This window comes from Vespa mandarinia, chromosome 10, assembly GCF_050613455.1.
Source record: "Vespa mandarinia isolate Hongniang chromosome 10, ASM5061345v1, whole genome shotgun sequence".
NCBI lineage: Eukaryota > Metazoa > Arthropoda > Insecta > Hymenoptera > Vespidae > Vespa > Vespa mandarinia.
Window position 1 is genome coordinate 8,159,587 of NC_140819.1, and position 20,568 is coordinate 8,180,154.

The 20,568-nt window shown below is 33.4% G+C and overlaps 2 protein-coding genes across 5 annotated transcripts; one reads left to right on the forward strand and one right to left on the reverse strand.

Moving 5' to 3' along the window:
• Window positions 1–1,858: 1,858 nt before the first annotated feature.
• Window positions 1,859–17,138, reverse strand: LOC118445593 (aminopeptidase N). Of its 4 annotated transcripts, none has more exons than XM_085659624.1 (18): window positions 10,421–10,803; window positions 10,023–10,085; window positions 7,946–8,133; window positions 7,466–7,844; window positions 6,901–7,300; window positions 6,513–6,668; window positions 6,087–6,392; window positions 5,714–5,894; window positions 5,376–5,526; window positions 5,159–5,243; window positions 4,694–4,871; window positions 4,400–4,601; window positions 3,937–4,214; window positions 3,372–3,550; window positions 3,011–3,178; window positions 2,810–2,950; window positions 2,653–2,734; window positions 1,859–2,554 (listed from the first exon to the last, which is right to left on the reverse strand). In XM_085659624.1, exons 1-18 carry the CDS (start codon window positions 10,467–10,469, stop codon window positions 2,396–2,398), a joined length of 3,345 nt encoding a protein of 1,114 aa, XP_085515750.1. In that variant the 5' UTR covers window positions 10,470–10,803; the 3' UTR covers window positions 1,859–2,395. The 4 variants fall into 4 exon arrangements, with proteins under 4 accessions (XP_085515750.1, XP_085515752.1, XP_085515751.1 ...); XM_085659626.1 differs by lacking the exon at window positions 10,023–10,085 and adding an exon at window positions 17,127–17,138 and having other exon boundaries at window positions 1,860–2,554; window positions 10,421–10,477; XM_085659625.1 differs by having other exon boundaries at window positions 1,860–2,554; window positions 5,162–5,243.
• LOC118445493 (aminopeptidase N) lies at window positions 12,911–19,544 on the forward strand. Its single transcript, XM_035875067.2, has 14 exons — window positions 12,911–13,168; window positions 13,276–13,535; window positions 13,635–13,835; window positions 13,948–14,103; window positions 14,204–14,533; window positions 14,680–14,830; window positions 15,081–15,207; window positions 15,332–15,425; window positions 16,192–16,375; window positions 17,281–17,491; window positions 17,614–17,891; window positions 17,967–18,166; window positions 18,263–18,439; window positions 18,527–19,544. Exons 1-14 carry the CDS (start codon window positions 13,094–13,096, stop codon window positions 18,975–18,977), a joined length of 2,895 nt encoding a protein of 964 aa, XP_035730960.2. The 5' UTR covers window positions 12,911–13,093; the 3' UTR covers window positions 18,978–19,544.
• Window positions 19,545–20,568: the final 1,024 nt, after the last annotated feature.

Sequence of the window (20,568 nt, forward strand, 5' to 3'; positions counted from 1 at the left end):
AGAGCATAACTCACAAATACGAGCTGAGCGTTTGAAAAAGAGAGAGGCATGCACTTAGATTTTAGATATTTTAGAAAGAAAATGAGAGATGAGAGAAAACAAAAAAAAAAAAAGAAGAAGAAGACAAAAAAGAAACTAATTGATTAATTAATTAATTAATCAATTAATTAATCGCTAAGCTGTAAATAATGTGTAAATAGCGAAAAAAGAAAGAAAGAAAGAAGAAAAGAAAGGAAAAAAAAACAAAGGAAATAACAATACCTTGTAAGTCGAGTATATGCTATAAAATGGTTGAAATTTTTTTATAATCGATCAAATCCAAGGGATCATTTGCACGAAAAAAAAAAAAAAAATCGTTCACTACAGACACATGCATAAACACACGGTCACGCATATGCGCATTCCTTCCCTCTCTTTCTCATTGTCTCTGTCTCGCCATTTAATAAAAAGTGAAAAGAAAAAAAAAAGAAAGCAAAAAAACAGAAAACAAGAAAAGAAAAGAAAAACGAAGTATCGATTTATCCCCGAAGAAAAATTCGATCGTATCGATATGACAAACGATTATTAAATTACGATTGTCATGGATCTTTTACACCGTGATCGATTTTCGTGATCTTCGATTACGATTATATTATCGCGATGGCGCGATCAAACCTATTCGAATATTAATAATAATTACGATTATTATTATTATTATTATTCGATCGAATTCACACAAATGAAATGACACTTTTTCGAAGCTCGATTTACGGCATTAAGAAAAACAAAAACAGAAAAGAAAAGAGTGTCGATTTTTATTTAAATTCAAGTGACGCAAGTACCAAAAAGAAACGATCAAAACGCGGATGTTTGCAAAAAAGAAGAAAAGGAAAGAAAAAATTGTTCAATGAAACATACTCACGAATCTCATTTTCACCATCAGAATCATTTTATTCTATCTCTAAAATCTCAAATGCACGAAATTGTACAGATAAATTTAGTATCAAAGGAATTTTTTTCTTTTCTTTTTTTTTTTTTTTTTTTTATGTTTAAAAGACATCGTTAGGGAAAAACAAATGTAAAATAGTAATCTTATGCAGAGAAAAAAAAACATTAAGCGAAACAAACGGACAATAAGATAAATAAAGAAAAGGGATAAAAGAGAGAGAGAACAAAAACGAAGTAAGGACAAAAAAAGAGCGTGTAAGAAGTTGAATGAAAAGAAAAAGAAAATACGCGCACCCTTTCATTGACAGAAGTTGAGAAACGACAAGGAAAAAAAAAAGGGAAAAAAAAACAAAAAAAAAGAAAAAAGAGAGAGAAAAGATAAAAGGAAGGAAGAAGTGAATTAATTAATTCCTTTACTAATTATACAAATTGACATCCGTGTTCTGATTTGGCAAAAGAGATGAAATGAGAGGATCACGATCGTCATTTTACACGTCTTCGAAGTGAGTTGCGTGAACGTAGAATTTAATATGAAATGTCCTAATTAATAAAAAAAAAAAAGAAAAAAAAAGGAAAAGAAAGAAAGAAAGAAAGAAAAAAAAGAAAAAAAAACAATAATTAAAAAGAACAAAAAAAAAATAAATAAATAAATAAAAACTTAGCTGAAAGGTAGAGGACCCGGATAAAGGAAAGAGCGTGGGAGTAAGTGATATGATAGATTATTATTATAACGATGATAATATAGTTAACTATTGTACCGTAATAGCAATAGCACATTATTATCCGAGAATGAATGAGAAAGAACGAGGGAGAAAAGAAAAAGAAAGAAAAAAGAAAAAAAAAAAAAGAAAAGAGAAAAGAAAAGAAAAGAAAAATGAGGACAATGAGGAAAAAGAATAAACGGTAAACTATTTGAGTAATGATTATTATCGTTAGATACAATATTACCTATCGTTTGTTAAATATGTACCTATTTAAAATAATATTATATTAACGACTATCATCCTAAGGCTACTCGATGTAAGGACGAGATTCTTGTTGCTTGGTTTTGTAATCATGCTTTGAGAAAAGCATTCGGAGAATAAAACTTGTTGTCGTAGAAAGTTCACGTAATTTTCTCTACCAATTTCTTTCCGTCCTTTCAACTAATAAAAGGATAAATGATCCTTTTATATACATTTATTTTCTTCTTCTTCTTCTTCTTCTTTTTCTTCTTATTTTTCTTTTCTTTTTCTTTTTCTGTTGATCTAATAATCTCACAAGATTTATGTGACAATGGTGCTATCATAAAAGTCTTATATCTCAACGTCTCGTGGAATTCATTACCACGGAAAGACTTGGCTCGTCTCTATGAAAAAATATAAATTCTCGAAATATTTGGTTTTTTTTTCTTTCTTTCTTTCTTTCTTTCTTTCTTTCTTTCTTTCTTTCTTTCTTTCTTCCTTTTTTTTCTTCTTTCTCTCGCGAATTAAACACCCGAATCATTATTGTCCTTTAACCATTCCTTTATATCCTGGGAATAATTTTTAATCAACGAAATTGCAAAATTCGCTTTAGCCTCGACCAAAGCTGCAGCATATTTAATAGTCTTTATGGATTCATAATTACTTTCCCAAAAGGTGTGAAGCTAAAACATGAGAAAAGAGAAGGAAAATCGTACGATTTGAATTTATTATAGTCGTTAGAAAAAAAAAAAAAAAGAAAGAAATTTTCTATAATACGTACATCCATTAAATCCTGTTCGTTCGTAACACTATTCATCATCGCCAGGATGAAGGACCTTATTATCGAATAAGAATCATGAAATCTGTAATAGATTTAAAATAATATAAGGTGAGAAATGTTAATAGTTATTAAATCAAAATTAAAACTTCGATAATACCTTTTCAGTATATTCTTCCAATTAAGCATAATAAATTTATAAGCCATTCGAGATGCAATTGGATTCCTTGAAAAGGATTTTAATATCATACATATTTCATCGTCGTTATATATATCATCCTGAAGGATCTCATCGATGATTCTAAAATATTATAATTAATATCTGTAAGAAATTATTTCAATATAAATGAATATTACTTACGACTGAAGAACACCAGGAATTTGGAAACAACCGAAGGAGGACAAAAGATTATATTTTTCTTCAGTTTTCATACTGTTTCGTGCTTTTTGATAAAAATAATTCCATTCGTCATGACCACCATGCCTTGCGATTGTACAATACAACGTTCGACGTATGTACATTGGAATCCTGAGAATAATTTCACTTGATTAAAGTTAAAGAAAAAGAATAACTATAGTATTCGTACTATCAAAAGACAAATTAATATCTTTAATTCAATAATATCATGAATAAATAATTATATAAATAAATGTAAACTTTCTTTCTTTAAGAGCTCATAACTTATCCAAATTTATTTCATTTTTCTATATGAAATATTTACGTGTGCTTGAAGGATGGATTTCTCTTTAATTCGACGAAACTTTGTTTGGCCCAATCGAGACATTTCGAATGTTCCGAAAGACATGCTAATTTTACAGCGAATAACGTAAGCGGTGATCCTTCCTCGAGTTTCTCTGTCACCTCGTTGTACAATGGCGTAATAAATTTTTGTAGAAATTCCTGAAAAGTGAATCGTGTCGGGTTGAAAAAATTTTCTTCGAGAGTGAAAAAGAAGAAGAATGAAAGAAAGAGAAAACTTAAGTAAATAAAAAAGAGAGAGAGAGAAAAAAATAAAAAGAAAAGTTATGCTAATGCAAATTTTACAAATTCTATTTCATTGTTCTCATTTTTCTCGTTGAATGTTGCTGATTAGACTCTTTCATTCTCTCTCTCTCTCTCTCTCTCTCTCTCTCTCTTTATCTTTCTCTCTATCTCTCGGTCTATCTATCTATCTATCTATCTATCTATCTATCTATATCTCTGTAGTCTAAAGACAAACTTAAATACGGGCTCGTGATAATTTTCATCATTTTACATCTTCCCTCAATTTACACTCTCACGCTTACCTGAAAGTCGAGGAAGGCGGAGGTCTCATAAAGAACGTTATTTAATTTGAAAACGTGATGCGCGAAAGCGCTCCATGGTGCGTAATGTCTTTCCTTAATTTGCATATATTTAATAAAGCCAAAAGCCGTCTCATATTTCGAAGAGCCAACTGCTGCCAGAGCAAAGACATCGTCCACGAGGGATGCTCTTGTCTCTACTGGGAAAGCTTCGTGATTTTCATCCAATGCCATTGCGAGCAGTTGCCAATTTTTTTCGTCGTAATTAACACGATAGTAACCTACGAATTTGATTTAATTTTGAGAAAAAAAAAAATAAAAAGAAAATAATCATAATAATAATAATAATAATAATCGAAAGAAAGTATCGAAATTTTTTTCTTGTCTTTCTTTCTTTTCTGCTGTTTTTGTTCTTTTCTTTTAATTTTTTTTTTTTTTTTTTTTTTTTTAACAAACATTTACCAACCAGTTTTGTTGACGTTAAATAAGATCCAACCAGTTTGATTTTTTTCATCGATCGTACTAACGTTGTAAAAGATTTGTTCCCTTTCCTTTTCGAGCCATTCCTTCTTAGGACTCGACCAATCGTCATCAATTCCAACATAAGTCAAAGGTATATACCATAAATCATTCCTTTCCGCCGTTGGCACATCGTAAGAAAACTTTTTCTACGATAATAATATTGTCCCGACGTTACTCATTTTTATTTATACACCGGATACATATATAATGAAAAAGTGAAATCCTTGGATAAAGAAACCTGTCTGACGATGGCAGATCCTTCTTCATAATTCCTCAAAACGGTAACGAGAGGATATCCAGTCTGAGAAATCCAAGTATCTATTATTTCTTTCGGAGATAAGTTATCCGGAAATTCTTTTGCTTCTTCGTTCATGAAATTCCAAAATTCCGTTGCATCGATGCTTCCGTCGTCTTGACTAGAAACGCAAATATTAATGATCTATGAAATATTATTGTTTGAAATAAACGAAACGAAGTTTTTACTACGTTCGTCCTTTTTTCTTTCTTTCTTTATTTTTTTTTCTTTTTTTTTTTTTTTTTAGGTAAAACAGAACAAAAAAAATGCCAAAAAAATGACATCATTATCGAAGAGAGAGAAAGAGACAGAGAGAGAGAGAGAGAGAGAGATAGAGAGAGAGGGAGAGAGAAACAAATCTAAGAATTGATTTATCATTTACATGCATCTTACACGTTATATACCCACTACCTCGTTAGGAGCTTCTTGTAGGCGATCCTAAAGGCGGTATCATTGCTTATCGTGGCATGCAACATGCGAATCAGACATGCTCCTATAAAAAGAAGCAATTGAAAGATAGAAGAAGATTCGTCTTAGAAAAGAAACTGTGAGATCTAACAGAATGGATGATAAAAAAAAAAAAAAATGTTCTTTTTATCTTTTTCTTTCTTTCTTTTTTTTTTACCTCTCATATTACGTGCCATGGATAACAATCTTATGCGAAGTGGATTGATTTTCACTTGGAACGACCTTGAGGAATCATATCCGTCGGACTCCATCGCTTTCGTTTCAACGTCGGTGACGAAGGAATGAGCGAATCCCAATGACGGATCTATCTGAAATTTGTGTCTCATGAAAATCTATCTCTGGAGGGATTTCTTTTCTTCTTATCAAAAAAAAGAAAGAAGAAAAAAAAAAGAAAAAAAAGAAAAAGAGAAAAAAGAGAAAAAGAAAAAATAATCGCGAAGAATCGGATGGAATTATAAAAGATATATAAGAAGAAATTCTCGGTTAATCCCTTGCCTTTTCAATCAATAGATGTTGAAAATAAAGTAACGATCCTTCCAATATCCAAGCATTCGTCCAACTTTTCACGTTGACCCGACCGCCAAGCCATTGTTCCCCGAGCAAACCTATTAATGTCTTCAAGGCTTCCGTTCTCGTAACCAAGGGCGATCGATCGTCGGCGTAAAACAACGACTTCCTTAAAATGAATATTCATTTGGCGAAAAATGAAATAGTACAGCGTAACCGTACACAGTTACGTTTATGCCGCAACACGTTTCAATCGTGAATATTCATGAGAATGGCGTTAGCCGATTTGTGCACGTCAAGAATTCGAGAAACTTCAATTAATCGTTAGTAGACTAATTTAAAGGCGTTAGTAAATACTTACCGCATAGTGATAAGACCAGGATTTCCCGACGATCTAACAATTTTCCAAGGTAGACAAACCAAGTCCAACTTTGGTAGCCAATAGGATATCGAAAATATGTCGGTCAAACCAACTATGGTAGGCTCGACTTTGTTCAACAAGTAGAATCCCTGAGAAGTAGTATTGAACTCGGCCCAAAACGTAACAAATATCTTCGAGTTGATCAACGTTTGAATCACTGCCTCGAGATTACCAACGACGAATGCCAAATTGTGAGGTGATATCGGGGGTGTATCGTTGAATGTATCGATCAGGCAATTATCTGAACTTAAACGATAATATTCTTTCTTAAGGGAGAGACGAAGAAGAAAGGGGGAAAAAAAAGAAAAAGGAAAGAAATCTTTTCCGATAATGCGAACGCTATATATCATTAACTAATTTACTTACGCATCCTTCGTACTCCTCAAAGGCATATTCGATAATACTCTCATCTCCTTGGGACGTTCAACGGATAAAGAGAAAATCGCTCTGAGGTATATCTCGTCGAAAAGAGGAAATAAACGACTGGCTCCTGCCGTTTTTAATAACGTTCCCATCATCCTCCTAATCGTTCAAACAAGATCTTTGTTCTTTTTTGCTTTTTTAACTCAAAATCACGAAGAGAAATAAATTGTAAATTAAATGGGATAAATGTGAAAGAGAAAAAAAAGGAAAACAAAAGAAAGAAAAAGAAAAAAAATCGCTATTATCTCACTCACCTATCATCCCTATATATATATATATATATACACACACACACACACACACACACCCTCCTCCAATCTCGCCAACTTACTTATTCTCTTCGTTGAAACTCGAATCAACGACGTAAAGGACATCGTTCGTTGGATTTGCTTCGAAATCGATCATCAAAAAGTAAACACCACGTTTCAACTTTTCCGTTGGACGTATCACGTGAAGTCCATTCACTTGGTCTATTTCGTATTCCTTTATCTGAACGATTTCGTCTCCCTTTCCTATACCATTCACGGAAAACCAGTCGTCTTTGATCTTGGACACTTTGAAGTCGAACGGCAAAGTGCCATTTGCCGGGACAAGTCCAGTTTCTTCCTCCCCGTAGGTTGTTCCATTTTCTAAAGGGATATTAGGATCGTTTTCTAAGTTTACGATAACCTTATTCGATTCGTCCATAGACACGATCGTAGAATTTTTATCGTCCGACGTTGTATCGTTTTCTGTGAATATATCGAAAATAAATAAGAAATTATTGAATCGTAGAGTTGGAATTTGAAGAAAAAAAAAAAAAAAAAAAAAAAAAGAAGGAAAATAATACAAGAAAACGAAAAAATTTCTAGAAATTCAATGCCCCCTATAAAAAATATCATCAAATATTTTAATACCATTTTCAATGCTTTTAACGATAACGTTAGTCTCGTTTTCTCTCTTATATCTTTTCTTAGGTACTTCGGAATCCTCGTCGATCAAAAGTGACAACTCGTATTGTTTCATTGTAATATTAATAGCGTTCAATGATAATTTTTGCAATCGATTCGAAGAATCAATTTCAAATTTTATAACAACTCGTCCCATTAATACGGACGAATTATTATTACTATTACTATTACTATCATTATTATTATTATTATTATTATCGTAATCCATGATCGTAGGTTTAAAATAAAGCCAATATTTTAATGGACGAATGTGTGAAGAAATATGACTGGGCTTAGCCATTTCTTTTGTCGATTCGCCGTTTATCAAACTGAATGCGTCGTGCACCTGCAATAATGACAAGATCGATTAATTAAAATTACATACGTCTTATGATCATTATCCCAATGATCGACGAAAGAAATAAAATTATCATTAGACTCGCTTACTCGTTTTGTCGGCGTCGTATGACCGTACCAACCGATTAGACCAACAACGATCAGAATAAAAATAATAAATATTACGATACTGGTCGCTTTTTTGTATGATATAAACCAACCATCGGTTGGTCTGTATTTGATATCGTCGCTTGTCATAAATTGTGCAGGTCCCCCGATATACTGTGCCATGTTTGCAGCTGAAAAAAAAAAAGGAAAAAAAGAAAGAAAGAAAAAGAAGGAAAGAAAAAAAAAGAAGGAAAGAAAAAAAATTAATAATTTATTATACACGATTCGATTAATAACGAGAACAATAATAAACGTACGGAGGAGATAAAGAACGAGAAGAGAGAAAAAGAAAGAGGAAAAAAGAAGAAAAAAAAGAAGAAAAAAAATAAAAAGAGAAATAAAGGTTCAGCGATTAGCGGCATGAAATCGTTCGTGCAATGAGAATCGAGTCATTGAGGCCATTCTTATCAATCCGGCATGTCGAATTTCGCGTTATCGCTTTGACAAGAGTGACATCATCGAATTCAATTTCCAGTGGTGTAAAATGCACGATGAACGTAAACGAGCCTCGACCGACGAACTTCAAGGTCTTCCTCGATACTCTTCTCACTTTACTTGTGTATATTTTAACAATGCGCAAGTTCGCATTCTCAGCATTCGATAGCATAACCATTATGCCATAGCAATGCACATTATTAGACTATTTCTTTTTTTTTTTTTTTCTTTTCATTTTCTTTGTTTTTCATTATTATTTTAAGAAATTATCATTTACATTTACGAATCGAGTCGTAACTGTAACTAGTAAATAAAAATAAATAAAAACTGTGAAGCTAAAAGAGCTCGATCACTATAGATCCTTTTACATAATCCTATTCTCTATTTATCTATGTATATATATATATATACATGTATGTATATTCACATAGAATTACAATAACGTCGATGTTCATCGTCGAAGGTTCGTAAGCGTCATATCGTTGTAGCTTTACAAACTCGCGTAGAAACGTACGCTCGCGTTTGCTCGCGAACACGAAGAATGATATGAAATTAGGTTCTTTGTTATATCACCGAACGTGATCCAAGCGTAAATAGACGGTCGCAACGATGCAAAGTGTAACTTTGACGTTTTTAACGATGCTGCTTCTTTTTCTTCTTTTCTTTTTTTTTTTTTTTCTTTTTTTCTTTCTTTTCTTTTTCTCATAAATACGTGTTACAACACGTTCACTCACTTTTACCTTTAACACATATTCTCATCTAACTTTTAATATAAATTTAAAAAAATAGCGAATTGTTAAAATAAAAATATTGACAATTTTGTCTTTCAGCCGAAGTCGTATATCGATAATCGAATCGAAGAAAATTATGGAAGTTTTTTTATCTTTTCTCTAAGAGAGAAAGAAAGGAAGAGAGAAAGAGAGAGAAAGAGAGAGAAAGAGAGAGAGAAATTCGCGAAAAGCAGAGCGTGAATATAACAAGGACAATATTCCAAAGAAATGAAAAAAAAAAGAAAAATAAAGGAGAAAGAGGAAGAAAGGGAAGAAAGATAGAGAGAAAAAAAAAGAAATGGAAGAAACAAAGCAAGGAAAGAAGATCGAAACTAAAAGAAATAGAGAAAGCGCAATCCCGCAATTATAAGCGAGACCCTCGTTAACAGCGATACACATTTCTCCGCTTTTCTATGGACTTCCAGAATAATAATGGTATTAACCAAGGAGCTCGAATAACGCTCGCGATTCTGATGAACTTTGTAAACAGTTGAATGGAACTTATTTCTTTTTTTTCTTCTTTTTCTTTCTCTTTTTCTTTTTCTTTTTCAAGAGAACTCCGAGACTACTTTTTTAATAAGAACAAAATGAAGCCACAACGAAAGAGAAACGAATATTCGCATTATATCTACTCCCTCTCTCTTTTCTCTTTCGCGATGCGAAAACAATTTAATAATAATAATAATAATAATGATAACAATTATAATAATAATAATAATAATAATAATAATAATAATAATAATAATAATAATGAAATAACAAAATTCGATGCGATAACGTACGTAAGTATTTGAAATCGAAAGATTTTTTTTTACCTGGATTAATAATAACACAACGTACAGTCGTCCTAAGTTTTACTGTCGGTCGTAGACAAAAATCTGCGCATTTATAACGTCCGGTCTATTAAAATTAAACATTGACAATCACGAAACTACCTTACATTCGTAAGCGAATAGAAATAATTATTACGAAACTATACGGTATTATTACTACGATATGAAAAACATTCTAAAGCGTAATGAAAAATCATGAAAAAGAAGAGAGAGAGAGAGAGAGAGAGAGAGAGGAAAGAAAAAAAAGGAAGAAAAAAAAGGAAAAAAGAAGAACGAATTAAAACGTAACAAACAAAGGAAAGAAGACAAAAAGAATCCAATTGAAAAAAAAAAAAAAAATCAACAACGACAAAAGAAAAAAAAATGCGAACGATACTCACAGCTTCTCCTTCCAAAAGTTTCCCAAGTCGATACCGATCCTCGTCTCATGTCTGCTTCTGATTTTTAATATAAACTTTTGAATGAAAATGAAAAAAAAAAAAAAAAAAAAGAAAAAAAAGAAATATAATTTTTTTCTCTATCTCTCTCTCTCTCTCTCTCCCTCTCTCTCTCTCTCTCTCTCTCACTCTCTCTCTCTCTCTGTTTCTTTTTGTCTCAGTCTCTGTCTCTCTCTATCTCTCTCTCTCTTTCCCCTTTCCTCGACGAAGAAGAGATGAAGAAAAATTGAAGAAAAAAAAAAAAAAAATTCACGAACGGGCGGCTAGTAGTAATCGTCGTTGTAGTCGTCGTGGACTCGTGCGTTCAGGTGCAACGCAATTTGACGTTTTACCTGAGGCCTCGATACTACGTGGATGCTGTTCGCCGGGCACGGTTGCAGGCTTTACCCCCACTATTGTTAATCGCGTTCGCTCCGATGTCGTTCCTCTCTTTACCTGGTCATGCTATTATTTCCGATAGGCTTGTCACAAAATAGTAATTCATTCTTTCGGCTATACGTACAAAGGAAAACAAAAAAAAAAAAACAAAAAAAAAAAAAGAAAATGCGATTTCCTTTTTCGCTCGACCGTTCCCCAACGCGTATGTATCGTATCTGTTAACGCGATATATGTTTTAACAATGTTTCTTTCATTTTCCTTCCTTCCTTTTCTCTGTTCTTTCTTCTTCTCTCTCTCTCTCTCTCTTTTTTTTTTCTTTTTTCAAGGGCGAAATCATTTTTTTGCGACAAAAAAGAAAATTACGAATAAAAAGATACGTCTTCGTTCGTGCGATGTACATTTTTTGTTTTGTTTTTTTCATATTTTAACAACGTTTCTTTCTCTTTCTTCTTTTCTTTTCTATTTTTTTGTTCAAGAGCAATGTCATTTTCGCGATAGAAAAAAAATTTCGGATATAATGATGACACAGCTTCATTTGTATTGTTTGAAAGATTTAATACAAAAAAAAAAAAAAAAAAAAAAAAGAAAAATACAAAAATATCTAAAACGAAAAAGCTTCAAAATAAACGGATAATTCCAATGATGTATTATTTTCTCTCTCGTATAAGAAACGTGCCATTTTTTTTCTTTTTTTTTTCTTTCATTTTATTTTTTTCTCTTTCCTCTTTTCCTTTTTTCCGTAGATATTACGCAAGGTCGTTCGTGTCCGCTCGTCGAACAAGGAGGCGTGTCTGTCTCAACGGATGTATCAGTCATTGCACGTCGTTACCTTATAATTGTGCTAATCGGTATACACAGTTCAAGTTCAATATTATAAAGCGTGATGTCACACGTAGGGTGCACTTTGCTAACTCGTTTACATCATCTTTGAACAATTAATATATGAAAGATAATACAAAGACAATTGGTATTCGTCGGCATTCTATACGAGGACATATGAAAAGTATTCGATGAATTTATTTAAGATCCAAGCTTTGTATAAACTATAAAAAGTTCATTTATTTCGAACCCATCCAAAAATTATTTCTTATTCAGGTATGTATACGCAAGTACACATGTACTTGCTCCTATTGGTACTGATAAGAAGAACATCGAAAGGTTTGACCCATTTAAACGAGATGACAGATAAATCGAGTCAAATTTAATTATCATTCGTGTTAAGGAAGAAGTTGAGATTGGTCCAGGATACTTTATCGCTAACTCGAATGCTATTCTGAGGATCGAATGAAACAGGTGATAGTCCAAGTCAACTCTTAAGGGGAAAACAATGTTGAAATCGAGTCAGATGGAAGAAGGATGCAATGTTTCCAATGACAGAACTCTCGTTTATCATTGACGTTCTTAGGATTGGCTATTGACGTTGTTTCTTCTCATCCGTCGTCGACGGATACCAACGTGATTAGGCCCTTTTGTGACGACTATGTCAGAGAATTGGATAATGGACGATCTATTATGGCTCCTCGCTAAGTGGACCTAAGCGTTTCCAATCTGTACTCTCTCTTTCTCTCTCTCTCTCTCTTTTTCTCTCTCTCTCTCTCTCTCTCTCTCTATCTATCTATCTACCTATCTATCTATCCTCTATCTTTCTATCTCGCTCTTACTCTTCTTACGGATAAGAAGATCGTATCACGCGGTACACACGTATTTTTTTCTCCTCCTGACATTTTTCTTATTCATCACCATCCTCCTCACCATCTTCTGTAACATTCGTTTTACCCTCCAAGTGACCACCGATCGACCATCATAGAGAGCGTACGATACGAGGAAGAGTACTCGATACGACAGTCCAACGATGGCTATGGTTCCATAAGGTTCCTAAGCCAAGAGAAGGAAATTTATTTAGTTTATGAGAGTGCCTATCGCCTCAAGGTCAACTTCGGTGAGATTGTACCGATAAAAAAGAAAAACGAAAAAAAAAAAAAAAAAGAGGAAACAAAAAGAAGGAACGAAAGGAAATAAAAAAAAAAAAGAAAGAAAGAAAGAAAGAAAGAGGGAATATAGAAACAAAAAGAAGTAAAAATAAAAGCTAAAAGAGAACCTAACGACGCATGTAACTTATAATTAAAGAGATCGTACAAGAGCCCGTTAGATTTTCAATAATTAGAATTTTTCTATGATCGAACCGTCAAACGAGCTGAGATTAAAATTCATTGGATCGGTTATATCAAAGGCCTCGACATGTGGTGGAAGGCGATCGTCGCTGGAATATTCCTCGTTTCTATTCTATCGAAGGAAGGCAAATCTTCTAATATCGTGAGTGGATAATAGATGTTCGAGCTTATCATAGATTCAATCAATAGGGTATATTTTATTTTTCCTTGTGTATACGATTTTAATAAATTCATCGATGTATCATCCAGGTACCGTACAAATGGAAACGCAGTATCGATTTAAACGACATATATCACTATACCGCACATCAGCATAGATTGCCGGAAAAAGTTATTCCAAGTAGTTATCATTTGGAGATCGAACCTTTAATGGATGAAGGTAAATTCAAGGGTCGTGTTAAAATAAACGTAACGTGTATGGATATGTTGGATAGAATAACAGTGAACGCTCATCCGGATCTTCAAATATCGAACGACGTGAGGATCAGAGAATTGAAATCGGAAGAGACGTAAGATAATAATGAAAAAATATCCTATTGAAAAATAATTTGCGCATGAGAATTTTGAAAAATTTACGATTATCTTTTCTTTCTTTCTCATTGAAAAAGTGGTCCGCCACCTTTGGAGATCAATGTCGCAAAAACCGAACTTCCAACGTGGAAAAAATTTTGGTATGTCATTCATTTGGAACAAATGTTGAAGGAAGGAGATAGAATAGAACTGGATATCAATTATATGGGTAATTTGACGACCAACGAAACCTCAGGCTTCTTTAGGAACGAATACATTGACTCCGAAGGACAAGCGCAGTAAATAATTCATTTATGCACTCATTCGAAAGATTCTCTCATTTTCATTGAAATTCGCGCGTTACGTGATATACTACTAGCGTTTTGTTTGCATTCATTTAATTATTTCTAGCCAATTTGTCGCCACTTATTTGCGCCTGAATTATGCCCAGAAAATGTTTCCCTGTCTGGTCGATCCGCACTATAAGGCAACGTTTAAGTTAAACGTTAAACATCCGAAAACTATGATTTCTAGATCGAACACACCGATAGAAAGAACTACGGAAGTGTAAGTAATGTATCGTATATTGCATCGATTATAGAAAAAAAACGTGTATGCATATATATATATATGTATATATATATTTTTTTGTTTGTTTTTTTTAAAGACTCGACGAGCCCAACATGATTTGGAATCATTTCATGGAAACACCTGAAATATCGGTCTATCAGCTTGCTCTGGTAGTGTCGGACTTTGAGAGTATCGTGCCAACGCAGGAAATCGACGAGGTCAATGGAACAAAGCTCGAAATCAGAATATGGGCCAGGAAAGATTATCTCGATAGTTTGAAGAACGTGCCGAACAAGATCGTCAAGATCATGAACTATCTACAAAATTATTTCAATTGTTCTATCGGCCTCCCCAAGCTCGACATCATGGCTATTCCCATGTTCAGTGCTGCCAAAGCTTCGGACAGTTGGGGTCTAATGTTTTTCAAGTATAAATCTTTTCTTTTCCTTTTTCTTTCTTATTTCTTTATATATATATATATGTATGTGTGTGTGTGCGCGCGCGCGTGTGTGCATGCGTGTGTATGTATACTCATACACGTTTATCTATTATCACTTATTCCTTTACTCATAGAGAAAGCGAATTGAGCAGTCCACTGATTTGGAATACAGCCTATGAATTGATCTATCAGTGGATCGGTCAATACATCACACCATTTGTTTGGAACTACACTCTTGTGAGCAAGACACTTAATTCTTTTCTCGCTTCGCTGACGACCGTGGACGTAAGTCTCGTTAACGAACCTTCGTCAGAAAAAAAAAAAAAAAAAAAAAAAAAATAATAATAATAATAAAGAAAAAAACAGATAAATAAATAAAAAATAAAAAGACTCTATGTTTAAATATGCCAGACTGAAAAGAAAAAAAATAAATAAATAAATAAAAACAAAAAAGAAAAGAAACAAAACGTAAACAAAAAAAAAGGGTAATAATAAAGAAAAATAAAAAAAAAAATATCTTCGCCGCGATCGATAGATCAATCCCGATGAAATGGAAGGAAAGTGGCCAATGACGATACTCTACTCTCTTTACTACGAATTTGGAAAGACCGTGCCGTTTTCAAGAGTGGCTGGTATCAGGTACGAAGCAACGGTGGCCAAAGGTAAATCGTTAATCGATTTAATTACATTTAATTAAAAGTTACATAATACATAAATACGATTTAATATATAAAAAAAATTTTTAATTTCATTTCTTACATATAATCTCCATTTTTTAATTCGTAGCCGAGTTGGTCTTTCGAATGTTCAATTACACGTTAGGCAAGGACGTATTCCGTGAAGGGGTCAGGAACTTTATTCAACAGCAGTCGGACATGAAGTAATTGGTCTCATTAGTTAACCAAGAAGCAGATTTATACGGACTCATTCAAAGTCGATTTCGACTTAGGAACTTCCGATCAAAGGGAGATAAATTCGTAACGTTCGGTGTAATTCGTTCCAATGGGCAATTATACTCTCATCATCAGTTTTCACTCCTCGTTCTTAAAGAGTATAGAATGGAAAATTGGATACGATGATGACGATGGAAATGGATATGATGGTTGAGAGATAAGAATTAGATGGTTAACGGTTAAGAAATATATTTCATTTCCTAAAATCGATAATATTAGATCACGTATTTCCTGTGCTAAATCTTTATGAGTTCCAAACGTAAGAAAAATATTATCGGGTGTCTGTTTATATCGTCTTAAATATACCCGTTAATCCGTTTAGTTACGGGTTGGTAACCACGATCGATATACATACTTGTAAGAGTTCAACGTTTCTCTCGAAAGTTTCGTGTCACCGTTAGGAGGAGAATATTGTTAGGTGAGTCGTTGAAGATAGATAGAAGAAGAAAAAGATAACAGAAAAAAAAAAAGAAAAAAAACTATACAAAAGAAAGATTACAGAGAAGAAAAATAAAAATAGATAATACGTGCGAATAAAAAATGTATGCTTAGCGTTGTCACGATCAGAACAAAATCTGCTTCTTGGTTATTTTGGAAAAAATAAAAAGAAGGAGGAAGAAGAAGAGAAAGAGAAAAAAAAAAGGAAGAAGAAAGAATGAAATGGAAAAAAAAAAATTTGTTAATCGTTGATAGGCAACCACGGGTCTTCGTTTCCAAGGATATTTACACTCGTCTGGACGAGGCAGCCGCTGGAACGGCTGATCTACCGCAAGGACTGACGATTTTAAGCGTATCTACCGCTTGGATCAACCAGGATAGATTGCCATTGGTCACGGTTATTCGCGATTACGAAAGTGGAGACATTATTCTTAGCCAGGTGAGCAGGTCCGATCGAACAAAAGCGTATTTTCATTCTCAGGGACGCGGCGTATATCACGTTTAACCGCATATTCCCATGGATAAGAACGAATCGTTGATGCATACATTGCCATCATCAAATTATTCTGACCGATTACTATAAACGTAGATAAAAGAGTATCTATTTATCGAAATACTACATATATGTATGTAACTAACTATATAAAAAAATACGCGAATATTTGTCGTCGCTCGGGAAAACATTTGAAATTCAAAGATTTAACTATGCGAAAATGAGAAAATAATAATATCGAGAAGGAGAGAGAGAGAGAGAGAGAAGCGAGTGAACGAAGAGGAATCTTCTTACGTAATTTTTATCCTCCGATCCATTCAGTACATAATGGAACCGTCGAAGAGAGAGAGAGAGAGAGAGAGAGAGAGAGAGAGAGAGAGAGCTAGCATGTTGCCTTGTTAGTAGAAAAAAGCTATGATTATGAGCATGAACGTAAAAAAGAAAAAAAAATAGTAATCGTTTAACCAACACATACATACATATATATACATAAATACATACATATATACATACATACGCACATACATATATATATATATATACATGTATGCACGCATACCTATCCTATATATACATATAGAGATATATATATATAGATATATCTCACTTAATCTTTATCTTTCTCTATTAAAAATGAAAAAAAGAAACTATGCGAATGTGCAAGACGTAATATTTACGTACGTATCTATGTACTTACGTTGCGTATCCTTCGAAGACATACGAATGAATAGAAATATCATTTTGAATTTATCAAACGAACGTAACATTGAACATACATGTAAAACGATATATATGTACATATATATATATATATATATATCATCAGCAAATACGATCTATCACATTTACAGAAAGTCTATATGAGAGAACCACCGCCGATTCCTAACAACAAAGCTCTATCTCAATGGGATATACCAATCGTTATGTTGTCCGAAGACAATTTGAACTTTTCTCAAACAAAACCTTCCGTTTGGTTAACCAAAGAAAACGAACCACGAAATTTAACGATCAAGGATATCTCCAGCAAGGATCATTTTATTATCGTTAATCCAGAAGAAATAGGTAAGTATCTATACGATTGGAGATCGTTTAATACGTAAGTACTTAAATGCAATCTTATTAAAAAAATATAATAAATAAATAAATAAACAAATAAATAAATAAATAAATACCTTCCGTCATAGGTATGTTCCCGGTGAACTACGATCCCTGCAATTGGAAAATGTTATCACAATTTCTACGTGGACCGAACCGCGAAACCATTCCAATTTTGACCAGGGCAAAGCTCCTCCATGATTCCTGGAATCTGGCATATGCGGGTGAACTATGCTTTGGAATCGCCTTAAATATGACATTGTTCTTGAGAGAGGAAACGAGTCTCGTTGTTTGGGAACCCGTCTTTACGATGATCGATCATGTTGGTAAACGTATCGAGGGATCCAACGTATACGTCAAATTCGAGGTATATCCTGATAAACAATAATTCGTCGATTGATCGAAACAACAAAACCAAAATTTATTCTTATCAATATCTTAGGCCTATATACGTAGCCTGTTGAAGCCGCTTTACGACAAGTTAGGAGATAAAGGGCGACTGTGTGAACCATCTTGGAGAGTTCACATACGAGGATTGGCTAAGAACTTTCTCTGTCGTGCTGGTTACGAGCCTTGCGTCAAAGAGGCAAGAGAACAGTATAGCAAATGGTTGATGGAGACGGAACCTGATAAAGGAAATCCGTAAGACTTTGTCAATGTCTTTTTTTTTTTTTTACTTGAGCGATAACGAACGAGTGAGAAGTATATAAAAAAAAAAAATCTAAACTTCATTTCCAGGGTCGCGAACGAATTCATTTGTCCGGTATACAAATGGGGTACCATAGATGAATGGGAATTTGGATTGCAAAGGGTTATTAATTTCCCTCAAAATAGTCTCGAGAGGAAGCAAAACGAACGTACCTATCTTTTGAAAACATTGGCTGGTTGTCCAAAAGATACTTACAAAATTCAAAGGTAGAAAGATAAAAGTGATATATGTATATATATATGTGTGTATACAATAATAATGAAATTATTATAACGTTTATATATTTTCTTTAGGCTCTTGAACGTAACGATTCTGGACCAGAATGATAACTTCACCGATTCTGACATTCAACTAATCTTTAACATGCTCACCGGCGGTGTAGCGGGTTACACGACCCTCTTTAATTTCCTAACTGAGCACTGGGATACAATTAAAGAGAGATTCGAAAATAGAAAATATCTTTGGGATGGTATCGTCAATTCGGCGACTTCCTCGTTCAAAACGCAAGAAGGTTACGACATGGTGTACGAATTGTATCAGAGTCGACGGGGTCAACTTGAGTCAGCCAGTGGCATCATTCAAGAAGCTTTGGAAAATATCGATCAGGAGGTGAGTTGGCGCGAAGAAAATCTTCCTATAATCGAAGCTTGGTTGGACGAAAATCTTTCGAAAGAACAATTGCAAGATATCGAAGTTGCAACCGATTACACGACTACTACCACCATAACACCTATCGCAGGTTAATATATTATAAAACGTTTTGCTGATCAAAATATTCGATAGCAATGAAGAAACCAAGGCTAAATTCGATGACGATTCATATCCATCGTATGATTGCTTCCTATTTTTAATTATATTTTTTGCCGTTCGCCGAGCAACTTTATCGGTACTCATAATCGAAATTCCGGCAGGCCGCCGACGAACGATGGAAAATATCGAGGTCAATTGATGTCGTTAGTTAAATATAGATTATACATGTAAGAGCACAACGACGTTATATGACGCTTGGAATACCACAAGCTTCATTACATCGTGTTCCAAATACTCGATATTAATGTCATTCCGCGTGATTTCAATAATACCATTCCGTAGACACGTAGCGTTGCCCTGGTGATAGTGCCGCATTTTAATATCGATTACTATGTAGATTTTGCTTTATTTATCAAGAAATAAATCAAAGAGATAGCAAAGTTCCTATTATAGAAAAAGTATACGTAGAAAAATCTTAGATACCTCGGATATGAGATTTTAACTAATATAACAAAATTTATGTTATAAATGTATAAACGATAAAATCAATAAATTTCGAAATACGCTTAAGAAATTTTTTACCTTTTTTCATCATTAAATTTTATGATCGAACGTTCTTATAAACTGGATGGTTTAGAATTTAATTAAAAAGTATCGAGGACGAAAAAATTGTTTTCATATTTTCAAACTTTTATTAATCATTACCATTTGATGGTAATAAGAATTATAAACTTCTTTACCGTCTGAAATCTTCCTTATTACGATGGAAGCCAACCGACTCTTTTACCGACCGATCAACGATATTAGAAAAGCAATAATAAAAACGTTCATTTTTTATCATAAAGTTAATAAATTTCTAACGTTTAATGTCTATTAAAAATGACGTAATCAACGAATCATTTTCATAGACATAATGAGGCCTTTGTAAAGTTGATTAGCGAAGTAAATTGACACGTTTGAAAGCAAAAGCCATAAACTCATTTACCTTTTTCACATTCTTCTCGTTTTATGACTCATAGGCTTATCTCGATTCTTACGGCAAACAAGAAGCGTGTTTTTCACCCTCGAAAAATTGGAAGAAGGGAAAGCGTTAAGTTTTACGATTATACCCACGAGAAAACGCTACCATTTGTCCACTAACACGACTTTTCACTTCCGACCGACGATAGAGATACTTTTGATGAATCATAAAAACTGATTAACGATAAAACTTTGAAAAGTAATACTTATTTCCTGTACAAAAGGAGAACATTTTCTCTCTTTTTCTTTTTTTTTCTTTTTTTTTTTTTTCTTTTTTATTTTCAAGAAAATGACAAAGTATCCCTATGACGAGACATTTGCGAAGGTTTACGATGAGCCCCACGGTAAGTGCATTTGTTGTAAAATTAAAACAAAGATTTTATCATCGGTCCGCTATAGCTGGCAAATTATCCTTACTCAGTTTTGACTGAAATGACACGAGCGAGTAAGTTGAAGATAAATTTAAGACGATTTACCGGAGGAAGGAAATATCCTGATATGAGAGAATGGAAGAGAAAGAGAAAGAAAAAGAGAGATTAGGAGAGGATAGAAAAAAAATTCAAGG

What these genes read in the sequence shown, in the direction of transcription:
- LOC118445593 (XM_085659624.1), bottom strand. Translation starts at nt 10,469, where the DNA reads ATGAGACGAGGATCGGTATCGACTTGGGAAACTTTTGGAAGGAGAAGC. An exon ending in CCTGGTCTTATCACTATGCG is followed by an intron (nt 5,895 to 6,086) that starts GTAAGTATTTAC and finishes ATTCATTTTAAG; the next exon opens with GAAGTCGTTGTTTTACGCCG. An exon ending in ATTCCTGGTGTTCTTCAGTC is followed by an intron (nt 2,951 to 3,010) that starts GTAAGTAATATT and finishes ATAATATTTTAG; the next exon opens with AATCATCGATGAGATCCTTC.
- LOC118445493 (XM_035875067.2), top strand. Translation starts at nt 13,094, where the DNA reads ATGTGGTGGAAGGCGATCGTCGCTGGAATATTCCTCGTTTCTATTCTA. An exon ending in GACTCCGAAGGACAAGCGCA is followed by an intron (nt 13,836 to 13,947) that starts GTAAATAATTCA and finishes AATTATTTCTAG; the next exon opens with CCAATTTGTCGCCACTTATT. An exon ending in CTTCGCTGACGACCGTGGAC is followed by an intron (nt 14,831 to 15,080) that starts GTAAGTCTCGTT and finishes CGCGATCGATAG; the next exon opens with ATCAATCCCGATGAAATGGA.